This window comes from Chaetodon auriga, chromosome 16 (genome assembly GCF_051107435.1).
Source record: "Chaetodon auriga isolate fChaAug3 chromosome 16, fChaAug3.hap1, whole genome shotgun sequence".
NCBI classification, from domain to species: domain Eukaryota; kingdom Metazoa; phylum Chordata; class Actinopteri; order Chaetodontiformes; family Chaetodontidae; genus Chaetodon; species Chaetodon auriga.
Genome location: NC_135089.1, coordinates 9,806,604 through 9,822,553, shown reverse-complemented (window position 1 = coordinate 9,822,553; position 15,950 = coordinate 9,806,604). Strand labels below are relative to the sequence as shown.

General features: G+C 43.8%; 2 protein-coding genes across 7 annotated transcripts; both read left to right on the top strand.

The window, feature by feature from the left end:
* Positions 1-416: 416 nt before the first annotated feature.
* On the top strand, positions 417-7,563 carry cant1a (calcium activated nucleotidase 1a). Of its 6 annotated transcripts, XM_076753420.1 has the most exons (5): positions 3,631-3,740; positions 4,634-5,020; positions 5,174-5,842; positions 6,328-6,531; positions 6,614-7,563. In XM_076753420.1, exons 2-5 carry the CDS (start codon positions 4,999-5,001, stop codon positions 6,982-6,984), a joined length of 1,266 nt encoding a protein of 421 aa, XP_076609535.1. In that variant the 5' UTR covers positions 3,631-3,740; positions 4,634-4,998; the 3' UTR covers positions 6,985-7,563. The 6 variants fall into 6 exon arrangements, with proteins under 6 accessions (XP_076609538.1, XP_076609535.1, XP_076609536.1 ...); XM_076753423.1 differs by lacking the exons at positions 3,631-3,740; positions 4,634-5,020 and adding an exon at positions 417-556; XM_076753421.1 differs by lacking the exon at positions 4,634-5,020 and having other exon boundaries at positions 3,631-3,732.
* A 111-nt stretch (positions 7,564-7,674) lies between these two features.
* Positions 7,675-10,818, top strand: lgals3bp.1 (galectin 3 binding protein, tandem duplicate 1). The gene is made up of 6 exons (XM_076753418.1): positions 7,675-7,819; positions 8,135-8,227; positions 8,458-8,658; positions 8,834-8,968; positions 9,081-9,372; positions 9,518-10,818. Exons 2-6 carry the CDS (start codon positions 8,143-8,145, stop codon positions 10,629-10,631), a joined length of 1,827 nt encoding a protein of 608 aa, XP_076609533.1. The 5' UTR covers positions 7,675-7,819; positions 8,135-8,142; the 3' UTR covers positions 10,632-10,818.
* Positions 10,819-15,950: the final 5,132 nt, after the last annotated feature.

Genomic DNA, 15,950 nt, shown 5'->3' with positions numbered 1-15,950 from the left:
TGAATTCAAAATTAACCACTTGCTAAGTTAAAGCCCCTCTATAGATTCTGGGCGTAGATTAACTGATTTTAAGTTTCTTATCGCACCAAATGCATTTTGTTGAAATTTTGTTTAAAAAAAAAATGAAAGAAAAACACTTAAAAAAAAAAAAAAAAAGGTTTATTGCAAACGTTATCTTGTGCAGAAAAGTTCAAACGTTATTTACGAACTGTTTTTATTGTGGGAAGAAAAAAATCTATATATTTATCCTTACTGTGCAGCTTGCCTACTTCAAAATAGAAGAACTCAATGAATGACACGAATGTTCCGTGTCACGCCAACAGTTGCAGGTGTCAAATATCCGACCGTACGTGAAGGCACCGTTCGACAAACTCTCCTCCATCCACGGCGCGCACGCGGTGCGCGACGCTGTCGTCATCAGTACATACAGGAAGTAATGATAGGCTGGCTGGTGAACGGGTAACGGAGGAGAAGGAGCCGAAGAAGGAAGGAGCACAATAATGACATCTGAGCTCCAGCCAGCAGCGGACTGAGAGACGAAGACCTGACGTCTGCGGTGAGTACGAGGCGATGCGAGGCGCCGCGAGAGCACGAACGTTACCGGTCGCCTCATCGATTTGTGGTGGCATCTGTGTTAACCTCTGCGCTGCTGGCAGAACAGGACATGAGCTAACACACAGACACACAGACACACACACACACACACAGACACACACACACACACACACACACACACACACGCACATGCAGATGGGACGTGTCCTTAACTAAATGTGCAAACAAGCCGTTTTGTAATGATGTGTATGGTTTAAGAAGCTGTTGGAGCTCAGAGCTTCAGTGGATTAAGAAACTGTGGAGGTCCCAGGACCACTTCAGGGCCTCTTCAGATGGTCCAAGTGGTCTGCAACTAAATGGGAAATCCATAAACATCACTGTTGTGGATCCGTTTATCACACAGGATCCTCTAGTTGGATAAAACCGTATAAAATCAATCAATATCTGTTTGGGTGGCCCCTTAGACCTGCAGAAGTCTGAAAGTCTGCCTCACAGCAATAAGTGAAGTATTTATGGGCCTCACACACACTCTGTGGCTCCTTGATCTGTCTCCTTTGAAGCCCACCACCCCAGATGTCATCCTTTATGGCACTCACATTTTCTCATGGCTTTGGCAGCAGCTTTATGTTTGTTAGGGGCTTATCAAGCCGCTCGGGCTGAAAACTGAAGCAGGCGTTAGACAGCGGCCTGTACCGTCAGGGAGGTACTGTTACTGATAGCTCTTTGTAGTGTGCTGTACATGTATGAGTGGCTAAACAGAAAATGATTTGGCTACAGTTTTGATCATCAGTCAAATCAGTTTTCAAGCAAGAATGCTTAAAAGAAATCTTTAGTTCCTACTTTTCTCCGTTGCACGTCATTATAAATTGAATATCCCTTCATTTCGCACTGGTGGTTGGATGAAAGCACATGTTTTGCTGATGTCACTTTGGATTTTGGGAAGTTTTGATGCTAATTTTTCACTATTTTCTTGATCAAAGTCTGGGATTTTATCAAGCAAATGCAGTTGGTGATATGCATAAAATCCAATATTGTACATTTAGACTGCAATATTTATGTAAATCTAGTGATAATCAAACCTTTTGGAAACTAAGTTGAACAACATTTAAAGATAAAATTACTCACATGGAGTGTCTGTTCTTGCATTTCCTTTATCAAACGGAAATGCAAGAATCCTGCAAATCAAATAAGCCTGTATTTTGCTCACTGATTTGCACTATTGCCCACCAACCTTTGTACACACCATAGACGTCCCAGTATGCATCGTCATGTCGCCCAACCCTGCATTGTATGTCCTTTCATTGCACAACAGTTTAAACTATTTGAAACCTTTGAGGAGCATTTTGAGAAGCTCAGAAGTTACTTGTCGATTAATAAGTCACCTCCCGGACTCCTTGAAACTTTTTTGAAACTCGAGCCCAGAAGGAGAGATATCAGTCTTTGACAGATTCCCATAACTTCCCTGTTAGCAGAGCCACTGCTCTGCTGTTGTAATCTCTGGCCTCGGTCCAGTCACAGAAACACCTCCATTCTGCAGCATTCAAATTCTTTTAAAGGGCGCAGGTTTGTTTTTAACTTCTGTTAAGCCTGTGAGAGTTTTACGGCTTTTCCCCCTTTGTGCAGGTAGAGTTGCTGTGCTCTGTCACCTGGCCATTCAAAGGCCGCTGCGATGAATGATAACTTAATGAATGGTGTTGGCCCTGCAAGGTTTGCCCCTTTGGACTGCATCTGTAATCCTTGAAGTGTAGTTAAAGTTCACCAGCGCTGTAACAAGCCCTAGTCATGGTTGCACTGCAAATAATCTGTGATCAGAATGAGCTCAGGAGTGATTGTGGAGGTTTGCTTTGAAGGACTGTGAGGTAAACATGTCACAGGGTCCGCGTTCTGGCAGGAGAAGACGAAGAGGTAAGATTGTTCGATTATTTGGGCAAAGTCAGAATGTGCTGCATTTGTTGGTGACATTTCAGAGAGGGTAGTTTTCATCATTATGGCCCTGATGTTGCTGCCATAATGGGCTGCTGTTTGGCTGGGGGCCCTCTTATGAAAGAGGCTTTCAGCTCCTGCGCTCCTCTCAGAGAAATGCAGCCACGTTTAGGCCACAGAGTGTGACGCTCCTGAGGCCAAGTTTAGAGGTCCCTGGAATTTGGTTGGGAGTAGATAGCACACATTTTCTGCTCTGTGGAGCCTGGTGGTGATCCTTCAAGTGTAGGGAACAGCAGACGGATCAGGTCGCATTAGTTTGTGTAGGGATACAGTTTTTGCGCTCTGCTTGCCACATCATGCAATCCTGTATTTTAGGCTTGTGAAATATTTCAGGTGGTGAACTGAAGTGTCTGCAGCACCTCTGTAGACGCCTTTAAAAAGCAGAACGCGCCTGCTTAGACTTGCCTTTGTGTAATTTACTATGTCCTCTCTATGTCAGGTACCTTAGTTGTTTTGTGATGATCTGCTCTTGAAAGGTGCTACATAAATAAAGTTATTAGCATCGTACCTTGCTCATTACCAGTTCAGTTAAATGAAAATTAATTTGTTTAACTGAACAAAGGCTGCAACTAATGATTATTTCCTTCATCAATTAATCTTCACATTACTTTCTTGGTTAATTGACTAATCATTGGGTTTATTAAATGCTAAGAAACAGAAAAATGTCTCTCAAAGTCTTCAAATGTCTTGTTTTGTTTGAGCAACAGTCCAGAACTCAAAGATATTCACTATACGGTACTATAAGGCAAAGAAAACAAGCCTATTTTTGACGTTTTTGCTTGAAAATGCTTCAAAGTAGTTGCTTAGTAAGTTTCTATTGATCAACTAATCAGTGCATCATTTGAGAAGCTGGAATTTTGAGTTATTAGGTTACCCAGATGGTCGCTGATTCATTTGCTGGTAGTGGATCGCTACGTTAGCTGGCTGGTCTGTATTTCCTGATTTACCTGTTCACAGCCACTGACCTTATATCAGCACTGAATGAGCTCCTCCCAGTCTCCACGTTGGCAGGGTAGCCACAGATTTTCACCCAACCTTAAGCTGGGCAACTTCCTGCTTCTTGTCATTGAATGTTTAAACCAGCAGGTTCTGACTGCGAAATAATATTAATACATAAAATATCAGCTGAATCGAATGATCTGCCATCAGGACTGATGATTTGATCCTGAGCCGGACTGATTTTACTTATGGAGAGTATGTGGGTAGGATTAGAGTTTTAGTGTTTTGTTGTCTAAATGTCAATTTAGTGTTTGTCAGAAACTTGTTTGTCTTCAGATTGTTCAAATATTTGACTTCCATTGACTTCCATTGTTCAAAGATTTGCAAATTTTCCATTTGGTGTACTTGTCTTTTACAGATTGATCCAAGTCGCTTCCTAATTATACATACTTTTTAATTTAAGTGTATCACAGGGTTAAGAAACATTTCAGCCTTTTTTGTTTTGAGATTTGCCAACAGAGCAAAGCAGGTGTAACAGCAGGTGTAACGGTGTCGCTTTACATTCCAGCCTTACTGTGGCTCGTTCCTGATAAAAATGACTCAGTATAACCTGAAAGTACCATGTTAAAGTGAGACTATGGCTCGTTTGAAAGAAGAAATAACACGTTCTTCCTTTTCTCAAATGAAAAGTGGAATTCATAAAGAATAAAACACACCATGGCTCAGTTTAATACACTCAGACATTTTGCTGCTACAGCCTTACTTGGTCTGGTATGACCAGTAGTTTTGTTTGCTAAATGTTAGTGACTGTTGGCTCACTTTAGCGGGATAATATTAAGCCAGTTTGCTGACTTATCCACTTTTGCTTTTCTGCCATGCTTTAATATTTACCATTATTTCGTCACTTGAAGCGACAGAGGCTGCTGTTCAGCCAAAGTTGCGTATTCTCACTTTAAAATCACAGTGAAAAGTAAGTTAGAGTATCTTTAGCTTCAGATATGTGACGTATTAAGAAGTGAAATGGGATATGTGAGGGCAGTACAGATGCATTGAGGGGTGTTAGAATATGTACAGCACAGAGCACCTTCAAGCTTCGATTCAAATAAGGAAAAACTTATAGATAGATTCTAAACATGTACAAACAATATGGATCCAGGAAAACGTTGCGCAACTTCCAGGCGTCACCGAACAGACCAGGACCTCAGAGGATCTGATCCACGTGACCTCCTGTAATAACACCAGTCACACAGATGGGAGAAAAGAATAAACACACACACACAGAGGGAGACAAGGACAACATGCGCACAATGGAGGGAGAGAGTGAGAGACAGACGAGAGGAGAATCTCCAGGAGGACAAAGACCCACATGAAAACATCTGGAGAGAGATCACAGAGAAGCTACTAGAAAAGCATTAGGCTTAATAGACTCATTGAGACTGACTGGAAGGAAAAGTGGGAGCAGATACAAGTCCTGAAGGAATGGAAGAGGACAGTTAGCCTCCACACTCACCTCCCTCATCTATGTTGTTAAATCAGGCGGAGGGTAATGATGATGGGATCTTAAATATAAGATATTGTAGACTAGCAGAAACTGTAACGCATCACATAATCAACCGTCAGTCTGGTAATAAATGAGCGAACCTTTCTCTTTTTTCTTGAACAAGTGGACTAACTGTCTGTCTCTGTGTTTCTTCAGGTCACTCTGGGCCTCCGTCCTCCATGCCTGCTCCCCCAGGCTTCACTCGACTGGAGCAGAATGAGCCAATGAACAATCTGCGTATCTCTGTAGGAGGCCTCCCAATGTTGGCTTCCATGGCCAATGCCACTGATCCTCGTTTCCGCCTTAAGTGGAAGCCCATCGTGGTGGTGGCCGTCTCCCTGGCCTTGCTTCTGTTGCTCTTCATGCACTTGAACTCGGGGTTGCGTGCCCGCTCTTACGGCTCGCACAGCTGGAAAACCGGTCACAGTGACGCCCAGCAGTCCGATTCCGGCTACAACGACACCTACCCCCTCAGTCCGCCCGAGCACACGGCGCAGGGCACCCGTTACCGCATTGGGGTCATTGCCGACCTGGACACAAGCTCTCGAAGTGACAAGAAGCTGACGTGGGTGAGCTACATGCGGCGGGGGCACCTGTTAGTGTCCCAAAGTGGTGACAAGGTGGTGGTCGAATGGGATGCAGACAAGGTGGTGCTGGAAAGCCACCTGTCGGAGAAGGGCAGGGGTATGGAGCTGTCTGAGCTGGTGGTGTTCAATGGGAAGCTCTACAGCGTCGATGACAGAACAGGCATTGTCTACCACATTGATGGCGATGTGGCTGTGCCCTGGGTCATCTTACCGGATGGAGACGGCAATGTCGCCAAAGGTGGGCATTAGCCTGCTCTTATAAATGCTGTAATTCAGTGTTTGACTTGACTATTTCCTACTTATGCTACTTTTTATCCCACTGCATTTTGAACTAGTGGCTCCAATCTTTGAGGCTTGTGACACCACCACAAACTCTGGTTGGAGTTCCTTGTCACATTTCAGGTCTCTCTCATTTCAGAGTTGTTATCACCGTAGCATCTTTTCACATGGCTTCATTTAGGCATATCTTTATTTGGCCTTCCGAAATTCAACAAAACAAAAAGAATCGACAACATTAAAAACAGACAGAAAAGCAGTAAGTAAAACAAATACACAGACCAGGTCACAGTCCACATTAAAAACAGTTCACGACAATGTCTGTGGCTTAGTTCTAGATATTTAAGCCTGTTTTAGGCCCTCCGAGACCAAATAAGCCCCACTTTTCTATTCTAAGTATGTGTTTAATTAATTTTAGTGAAGTGCTTATCTATTTTCTCCTGCTAGGGTTCAAAGCTGAGTGGATGGCAGTGAAGGACAAGCACTTGTACGTCGGCGGTCTGGGGAAGGAGTGGACCACCACTGAAGGCGAGTTCGTCAACAACAACCCGGAGTGGGTGAAAGTAGTGGGCTTCAGAGGGGATGTACAACATGAGAACTGGGTTCCCAATTACAAATCTCTGAAGTCCGCTGCAGGGATAGAGCCTCCAGGTAAGGATTCCAATCTGGTCTCGCTCACGATGGCTTCCATTTCTTGCTCTGTGCTCACTCTTCACTGCATTCCTCTCCGCAGGGTATCTTATCCATGAATCAGCAGCCTGGAGCGACACCCTGCAGCGCTGGTTTTTCCTCCCTCGCCGCGCCAGCAAGCAGCGCTATGAGGAGACGGCAGATGAGCGTCGTGGCACAAACCTCGCCCTTAGCTGCTCGCCAGATTTCAGAGACGTCATTGTGAGTCGAGTGGGTCCTCTTAACCCCACTCACGGTTTCTCCTCCTTCAAGTTTGTCCCCAACACGGACGACCAGATCATTCTGGCTCTCAAGTCAGAGGAAGACGCGGGAAAGATCGCTACGTACATCATGGCCTTCACGCTTGACGGGCGCATCCTGTTACCTGAAACCAAGATTGGGGATGTGAAATATGAAGGCTTGGAGTTCATATAGACTGAGAGACTCGCTCTTGAGGCCACTGCACTGTTCTATTTTGTTTACAATCCCGTCGCAGTTGAAGAAACTGTACTTGTTGTTTCCTCATTGACTTTGCGAAAGACACAGCTCCAACCCTTAAAGGACCATTTTCAGCTTGAATTGAACAACTGTGCGCTGACGCTGAAAAACGTGGTCCTGTTTTGGGTTTTGAGAACATGCCAGTCAAAACAGAAAATGCCAGCATGTCCTGTGGTGGATCATCTCCTTCCATGGCCAAAAGTGGCTCTCAACAGCACTGTAGCCTTTCTTATAATGAATGTACGTAAAAGATTGATTTATCAGACTGTGACTTTTTTTCCTATAGCATACATCTTCATGCACATACTGTACACTCTCAAAAGTCAAAGGCTTTTCCCCCTTTACTCCATGTTAAACAACGTCATTCTGTACACACCAAACACATTATTTTCAATGGAATAACTCAAGGCCTGTTTTTATTCTTCACCAAGTACATTATTTGAAGGACATTTTGCTGAAAAACTGATTACATTGTATGTAATGTTTTTGGTGGGATGAGTAAAACCCTGATTCCTATTTTCTGAGTCATGCCATTCATTATATGATATAATGGGCGTCTCCACAAAACTATTTAAACAGAAATTAGACCTTGTTCTCAAACAAGTTGCAGTGGAGCAAAGACTATTGCGCAATACCCTGATTTACTGCTTTTACTGTCAAACGAAACTTTGGGAAAGCGTCCAGAGAGGAGAAGTGAACCTATACGTTCACAAAGGATTCGTGTCACAGACGTGAAGCACATTTGAGGACGACAGCACTTTCCAACCTAACGGTAATGTGGTTTCATGATATGTATCTTCGAAGTTTGACCTTTGATAATCACTGCACAGTTTTAGTGTAGTCAGCTTCAGTTTGCGTAGTTATTAAAAAGAATCGCATTCCATCGTAATGAGGGCGTGTTAAAGTGTGTGCAAAAGCTTCAGTGGTTTTATACTCTCCTGCAGTACATGTATTGATTTATATGCAAAAACATTAAAAACAACACCACAGTTCTGCTCTTGGTGCTCAAAATCATTCAGGATACAATGTTAAATTGTTAAGTAGAAGTTGCGTGTTGCTCACATTGCTTCTTCTCTCTCTGTGTCAGAGTCGGAAATGCTCACACATCGAAATCTACGCGTTCTGTGGCTTCTGCTGCTTCTCCATGACTGTGGAAGTGCTCTCAAATTTAACCTGTTCAGTGAGTCACCCGAAGCATATCTCATTTAGAAAATTCTTACAATTTCAGTCTCAATACAGTTATACTCTTCCATATAGAACTGTAAACTCTGCTATGTCTATATCATGTGCTTTTGCGCAATATCTGACGACCATGCGCATTCAGTACAGTGTGCAGATTAACTGAATGTTTGCATAACCTCCCTGCTGTCATGGCCGTGGTTAATGTCCTACGCCCCTGTTTGTGTCCAGGAAAGCCTGGGCCAAAGGAGGGTGAAGTGAGGCTGTTTGGTGCTCGGAGTTTTTCAGAGGGCCGTGTGGAAGTATATCATGAAGGGAAATGGGGAACAGTGTGTGATGACGGCTGGGACATGGCTGAGGCCCAGGTGGTGTGTCGTCAGCTCCACTTCCCTGGAGCCAAATCCGTTGTTTTTGGGAAGGACTACGGAGAAGGTGCCCTCTACTTCCATTTATCCCCCACCAGAGGGCAGTGAAATGATTGTAATGAGTTGGGGATTTGAGCTTTCCACATACGAAAAATAGAAATTTAGCCATCAAAAAGGTGACTGTCTAATATGATAGTGCCACAACAATTCAAACATGTATTCCCTTTCCTTTTATCTCCTAGCATCTGGACCTGTTTGGCTGGATGATATGAGTTGTAAAGGCACAGAGAACCAGCTGTCTGCTTGTGATTTCAAAAACTGGGGTGTAACTGACTGTTCCCACAAAGAGGATGTTGGAGTTATCTGTGAAACAACCAGTATGTCTTACAAGACAAAGACCTATTTACACTCAACACATAATCCAATCACTGCTCACTCTTCATGCTCATTTTCTATCAAATGTTCATTCCAGGTGATTTGTGATTTCAGACACAACAGAGACCATGGCTGATTCTACACACTCGCTGGACCACAGCATCGGTCTGTCTGATGACCTCGGTCAAATCTTTGACAGTGCAATTGGCTGTGACTTCCTGATCTTAGTCCAGAGTGTGACTGGAAACAGAAAAGAAGATGGGACCCCGGAGACGGTTGAGACTTCCATTTGTGCGCACAAAATGATCCTCTCACGTTTCCCATCCTTCAATGCTTCAGAGGGGACCACGAGCATCACGGTCAGCATCAGCCAGACTTGCCAACCACATTTCACCTCCTTCATCAGGTATACAGAGACAACTATGACTGATTTCAGTTACAGAATTCATGTAAATGTCACCTAGGCGCTTTTAAGCATGTAAACGGGAAGCAAAATCCTCGAACACAGCTTAGAAAATCCAGTAAATATTTCCCAATCTGGTTCTCAATAGGTACATTTACACCCGCAAGATGGATGTGACCTTCTCCTCTGCACAGTGCCTCCACTGGATGGCTTCTCAGTTTGGCGTGAAGCAGCTGATGGAGGACACAGGCCGACTGTTCTCTAAAATCCTCCCAGAGGACCCCTTGTTTCACACCCAGGTGTCCCTTTACGGGTACGCAAAGGAGACTGAGGACTTGGTCCTCCAGGAGAACTGTCTACGGTATTTGGCCTGGAATTACCAAAATCTGACCAGGTCTCCTGCTTGGACCAGCATCACCGTTGAGTTCCTTGGAGCTCTTTTAGTTCGCTCTGACCTAGTGGTGCCAGATGAGTATTTTGTGCTTCAGAGTGTGCAGAGCTGGATCACAGAGAAGGGCAACTTGACCAGTTTAAAATCCCAGGTTGAACTGTTGAGTCTCATTCGTTTCCCTATGATCCCCGTTGAGAAACTGTATGAACTGGAGTCCAACACCTCCCTCTACAGTGCTCATATGAATATGTATCGTGAAAACATGTTGAAAGCATTCCAGTTTAATGTTTTGCTCTTCAGTAATCTTCCGTCCAACCCAAAGTTCAACAAAGAAGATGATGATTACCAGCCCAGGATCTACACCGCTGAGCCATGGAGCATTGCTATTGCCTCTTCGAAGGAAAAGCAATCAGATCCAGTCCGAACCCGCAATCCTACTACTTACAACCGCAGGACTCATTATGACTATGGCTATGGACACTACTATCCTTATCCCACTGCCAGTCCACACAGCCCAACCGTAAGCCAGACATTCAGCACACCTGTCCACAACAGCCTAATCTTTAAGAACAACAAGATTCGCTGGGAGGCAAATGTCTTCAAGAGCCAACGTGACTGCTCAAACCGAGGTCTGAAGTGCGAGTCGCTCCCTGTGGCAAGGCTGACTACACAAGACCGCACCAGCCAGCAGAGCAAAGTCCTCTTTCGTAACCAGCTCCTGTTGATGTGCCAAGGCAAGTACATCTGTCAGGTTCAGGACTTTAAGGTCAACCTGGCTCATATCACTATGAATGGGACCCATGTTGTTACCTATCCCTGTCCTGAGGACCAGTACACCTACCACTTTGTAGTGAGACCAGAGTATGTCTGATCCAATAGCAGAGCAACGGTCAATATTTCTCACATCTGATCAATTTGTCCCCTTGTGATTTGTGATTTTTCTCTGTTGATTAGCTGCAATTCTGTCATGTAGTTGTGCTTTAATTCACAACAGGTATCCTTCCCTGCTTTTGAACTAAATATCTCTGAGTAAATGAATAAAGTGATTTCTACATCCTTCACTGTGTGTGTCAGCATTTCACGGGAACAACAGAAAATACAAATCCAGATATGAGACACATGAAATGACAAGTATTAACAGGTCCAAGTTAAATAAATCACCAGACTGATCTATAGCTTCACTCCCCTGGACAGTCAGCTGATAAGATCAGTATCACTCTTATGTTTGTCTGTTAAACATAACGCTACAGCTGTCAGCCAGTTAGCCAGCTTAGCACGCAGACTGAAAACAGGGAACAGGAAGAGCCTGGCTCTTATCAGTGGTCACAAAATCTGCCTACCAGCAGCTCCAAAGCTCAGTACACACTTCATTTTTCATTAGTTTAATCTGCACAAAAAACAAAGAAAAAAGTGATTTCTTGGGTGCGACCAGTAACTTCCTGGAGTCCCCTGGTTTACTGGCAACTGGTCCCAGCCCAGAAACAATTTGGTGCATAACCCCCCCATTTCCAGTCTTTGTGCCAAGCTAAGCTAACAAGCTACTTGCTGTAGCTTTATACTTATACAAATGTTGAACTATTCCTTTATCTGTCCTGATCTCACACGCTTGATTCTCTGCCCATGAGTTGCCAATGCAATGTTGAAATCATCCTGAATTAACTACTTTCCATGTAAACATGGTTCAAACTCACATTTATTATCACACTTCTGCCCAGCAGAATGAAAACAGACTTCAAACATGTCGGCTCCATTCATCATTATCAGATAAGACACTGAATGTGAAAGGGTTTGTGTTTACAATGATTTGATCAGAGTGATAGCAGCTTCCTCCTTGTGAATCATGGAATCTTCCCAAGCTATTGTGTTTTCACCACACACCAGACTGTCTTCAAGTCTTCCTGCTTTCCTGCTTCACACAACATGCAGGCCTGCATGTCTGGGCAGGTGGGATAAACAGCAGCATATAAAACACAGTGACTCATGGGTTTCTGAGAAGTCTGGTTGCCTGTAGCTGCAACAAACCGTGACATGATAAAGGACAACTGATCAGTGGCAATGATTACATGATTACTGTGTATATTTCTTTTTTAGATGACTCCTACACATGCTCTCGTGATTCACTGTTGCACAAACTCATACCTATGTGATGGTTCAGTCGGACTCAGGAGAGAGTGTAGCAGCTGTGATTTATGAAGTATTCGCCGGAATGAAAGTAGGAAAAGTTCGGATACTTCATCACAGCATATACTTATGCTATGAATAATATCTGTCTCTGACTTCATTATTGTGTCATTTTACCCACAAAATAATTGACTCCTCATGTCATGACATGCTTTGTTTGGGTCGCCCCAGTATTTTGAAAGTCTGTTTAGTGGTTTTCAGGAGGAATGACTGAGGTAATTACATTTAACCCGTCGAACTCCACTTCCCTCTGGAAATTTCTCAATTTCATCTTTCATTACAGTGTTGTGATAACAACACACAAACAACCCAACTGACAAGCATGACAAGAATTTCTAGTGGTTTATGCAGTCATATGTCATGCAAATGAATCCATTTGTTTATTCATAGACAAAGACAGCTGTATTTAAGAGGAAAGCGGGGTGGTGGGGTGGCGTGGTGACAAGTTAGTGCTAATATATGGAGGAGGCTGTACTTGAGTCTGAAGACAGAGAGCGAAAGGAAAATCAAACACAGTAAAATGGAAAACTCAAACTGTTAAAATCTGTAATGTAAGTGGTAAATATGGGATCTTAAAGCTGCACTGATAATATATTTCCATATCTACACTGGATCAAATGACTAATGATGTAATGTGAAATTACTTGTAGTGATTAACCCACAAAGAATTATTATCACACTCTGCAGTTCCCCTCATATTTACAAAGCATTTTAGCATCTCTCAGGTTGCTAAAAAGTCAGCCACATATTTCACTCGGGAGCAAAACAGAGCTTATAGGAAAGTTAATATTGAACTTGCTGGGTGAATGTCCACTGGATGTATACAATAGTTTGCTTGCATATTTGCTCGCATATAGCAGGGAAAAAAAAATGCTGCTTTATCTCCAGTTAATAATAAACTTCTTCTGGCTTCATCAGCTTCACAACAATCTTTAAGTGAACATATTGTGCTGGGATGAAGAGTTTAAACACTTACACCACTATCAACTATTTCAAGTGGTGCCCCAGGCATCCTAGTCATGAACTGGAAGCAGCACTGTAGAGGAAATGACTTTACATATTGTTTTACCAGTACGGGCCTATTACGTAAAAGTGAAAGTTCCTGTACGCATTATTTAGTCACATAACCAACTCAAGACACACTGACGACGTTCTGTGGACGCCATTAGCACACTCATGGTGACTAACTGTTGTAACCACACTGAGGGCAGTTCAAACCATTTGACCCCAGAGTCCATGGTGTGACTTTAATGGGGTTTTTTGTCTTTCAGACAGATGTTCTCCTCCTGTCCCTGAGGTGAGTTCGCGAAGCCTGATTCACTGTCTCACATTGTCACCAATAAAATGTGAATAGCGGCGCTGATGAACGGAAAATGATGGGAATTACCCCTGGGCCGTGGCTGGGTCACATCAAAACAAAGACGGTAAAGGCGAGGGGGTGGACGTGCAACAGGGGATGGATAGTCGAAAAGCTACGTGGTGGTCAGGTCATGTGGGATGTGTGCAGAGGGGGTGGGCGTCAGAGGATGTGGGTCACTGCCACAGCACCCACCAGTTCCCACAATGAGACCCTCTTTTTCTGCCTTGCCGGGCACTTCCTTCAGAGAGTATTCCTGGCCTTGCAAGTCTGTAATTTAGGGAATAGAGGTTCAGGCCATTCCTAAGCCCCTTTGGCGTTTATAGCGGGTAATGTACACAGGGGGTTGCTTACATTGCACTTCTTTCACAAATCCGCCCTCTTTCAACAAATTAAAACCAAATGTTGATACAATAATCCAGATCTTAACTGGTGAGTAAAACTGTTCTAAAGGGAGAGTTGCAGTGTGGGAAATAGCTCAGAATGGTCATGCTGTGAGGTCATTTCAAATATGCCCAGGAGCCGGGGACAAGGCTGCGATCTGAGCTGAGCCCACCACATCAGTCAGCATCTCGGTGCAAAGGAAGCTGACTGTTTGGACAGGGGGCGGCAGGCTTTGCCCAGAAGAAGGCGTCTGCTGTTCCTCTGATGCCTTCGGTAAACTGTGGAAAGAGACGGAAGCATATTTCTACTCGTTTGGTCTTGGATGTGTCACTTCCTTGCATGTGTCTTCATTTCTGTCCCACGCCCAACATCTGTGTTGTTGTCTGTGTTACGTCTTTTGTGTCTGGTAACTTCCACTCTGATTGCGAGTCATACTGGCTTGCAAAATATCTAACAATTTTGGGAATTTTCCTTATCTAACTGATGGCATTCCTACTGCAAAGCTAAAGGCAAAGATAAGATGAATGAAAGTCATTACAAAGACGCACATTAAATCGGTTGTCTCGTCGCCCTCTCTGCTCTTACTCTCTCTCCCTGCCCTGTTTTTACACAGAAATCAAGTAACAGAGACCTGTGGAAAAGCAACCAGGCAAAAATGCTCAACTGTGGAAAAGAGTGGAAATATTCGCCAGAGTAGCCAGAAAGCTGACAGTCGGTGGCCAAATATGATGTCAGGGAGCGAGGCAGCCACAGCAGACACAGTCCTCTCTCTCTCTCTCTCTGTCTCTCTTCAGTCCTCTTCATTATTCATCATCAGCTCTAATCATCAAACACACCATGCCCTCACTGTGATCTCCGGCTTCTAAGCCAGAATCAACACGGGAGGCCACAAACCCAAAACTCTTGAGATCCTCAGTTTCCTGAGGTGGTGTTGCAGCGGTGAACTTTCCAACAAAAGAGCCATCTATTTTTGTGCATGAGTGAGGGATGAGAAACAACTGAAGAATTTGACTATAGCATAATGTTTCTTTCACAGAAGGGCGGAGGGCTCTGGGTAGCTTACGCTGGGGGAATCGCCGCCACATTGAATCTATTAAGTTTAAGGGGATGATGTCACTTCTCTCCACTTCACCACTCCTCCTCCATTCTTCCTCAGTATTTTCATCTGTTATAAACAGTGTTTTAATAGTTACTGAAACTGTGCACTATAAACACTCTCACTGAATTGAAACCGCAGATAACTGTGCAGTGTGGGCTGAGGATTACTAAGCGAGTCCCACGTTAGTATTTTCTCATCTGTGAGTTATCATTAGCATAAATCTTTAGAGCGGCTATAATCGCTATTTTTATAATAACAACGTATTAAATGACAATGTGAAAGGGGTCACTCATAGCATTGAAATTATAGGGAATTATCACCTGAATCTGCAGCTCCCCTTGGCTACAGACGTGATGCTTTATAGAGAGTTTCGGCTCATTGTTTAGCTGTCTGGCCTTTGACTTTACTGCACTCAATTTCAGCAGCAGCAGGTAGCTGTTTTCACCGAATAAGCTTTAAAAACCCACTGTACACTACCTGCTCAGCACCAAACAGCACACAAACACAGTTAGCTGCAAGGTGGTGAACATGGTGGAGCATGTAATGGCTAGAGAGCCAGATATTTACCTCAGGAGATGGTGGAGACCAAAAACAGAGCTAAAGGAGAATGAATAGTGGACTCACGCTCATCGGGGCTGGAAACATGACTCCAGATGAATGCTAATGTTGTTCCATAACTGACTGATGTGTGAATAAACCGCTAAAAAGTTTGCCATATGAACTTTTTGCTGCCACCTACTGGCCAAATGAGTTATTTCAGGTTTAAGGCACGTATTGCGCTCCAAAATGAAAAAGAGGAAGAGCACAAATCGCAGAAAAACTTTTCAAGCTGTCATGACAAATAGGTGTTGTACGGTCACTGTTACCACAGACTGAAGACGGAGATCAGGTGGAGGTCACTCCACCCTCGCAGCTACTGCTCAAACTTCCGTTGACAGAAAAAAAACGAGTTGGAAAGTTCATGGCTTACAGAAAATGAGTCCTGCTGATTTTGGTGACCCCCTGACCTTTCATTTAGCTCCCTCATCAGGTCAAAATGTCCCTTCTTACACACACACACACACACACACACACACACACACACACACACAGAGTTGTGTATACATAACTTATGGGGACATTACATGGACTTACATTCATTTCCTGTAGACTTACCCTCACCACAACCA

Coding starts and splice junctions, on each gene's coding strand:
- cant1a (XM_076753420.1), top strand. CDS start 4,999: ATGTTGTTAAATCAGGCGGAGG. Junction 5,021..5,173: donor GTTGTTAAATCAGGCGGAGG/GTAATGATGATG, acceptor GTGTTTCTTCAG/GTCACTCTGGGCCTCCGTCC. Junction 5,843..6,327: donor AGACGGCAATGTCGCCAAAG/GTGGGCATTAGC, acceptor TTCTCCTGCTAG/GGTTCAAAGCTGAGTGGATG.
- lgals3bp.1 (XM_076753418.1), top strand. CDS start 8,143: ATGCTCACACATCGAAATCTACGCGTTCTGTGGCTTCTGCTGCTTCTC. Junction 8,228..8,457: donor TCTCAAATTTAACCTGTTCA/GTGAGTCACCCG, acceptor GTTTGTGTCCAG/GAAAGCCTGGGCCAAAGGAG. Junction 8,659..8,833: donor TGGGAAGGACTACGGAGAAG/GTGCCCTCTACT, acceptor TTTATCTCCTAG/CATCTGGACCTGTTTGGCTG.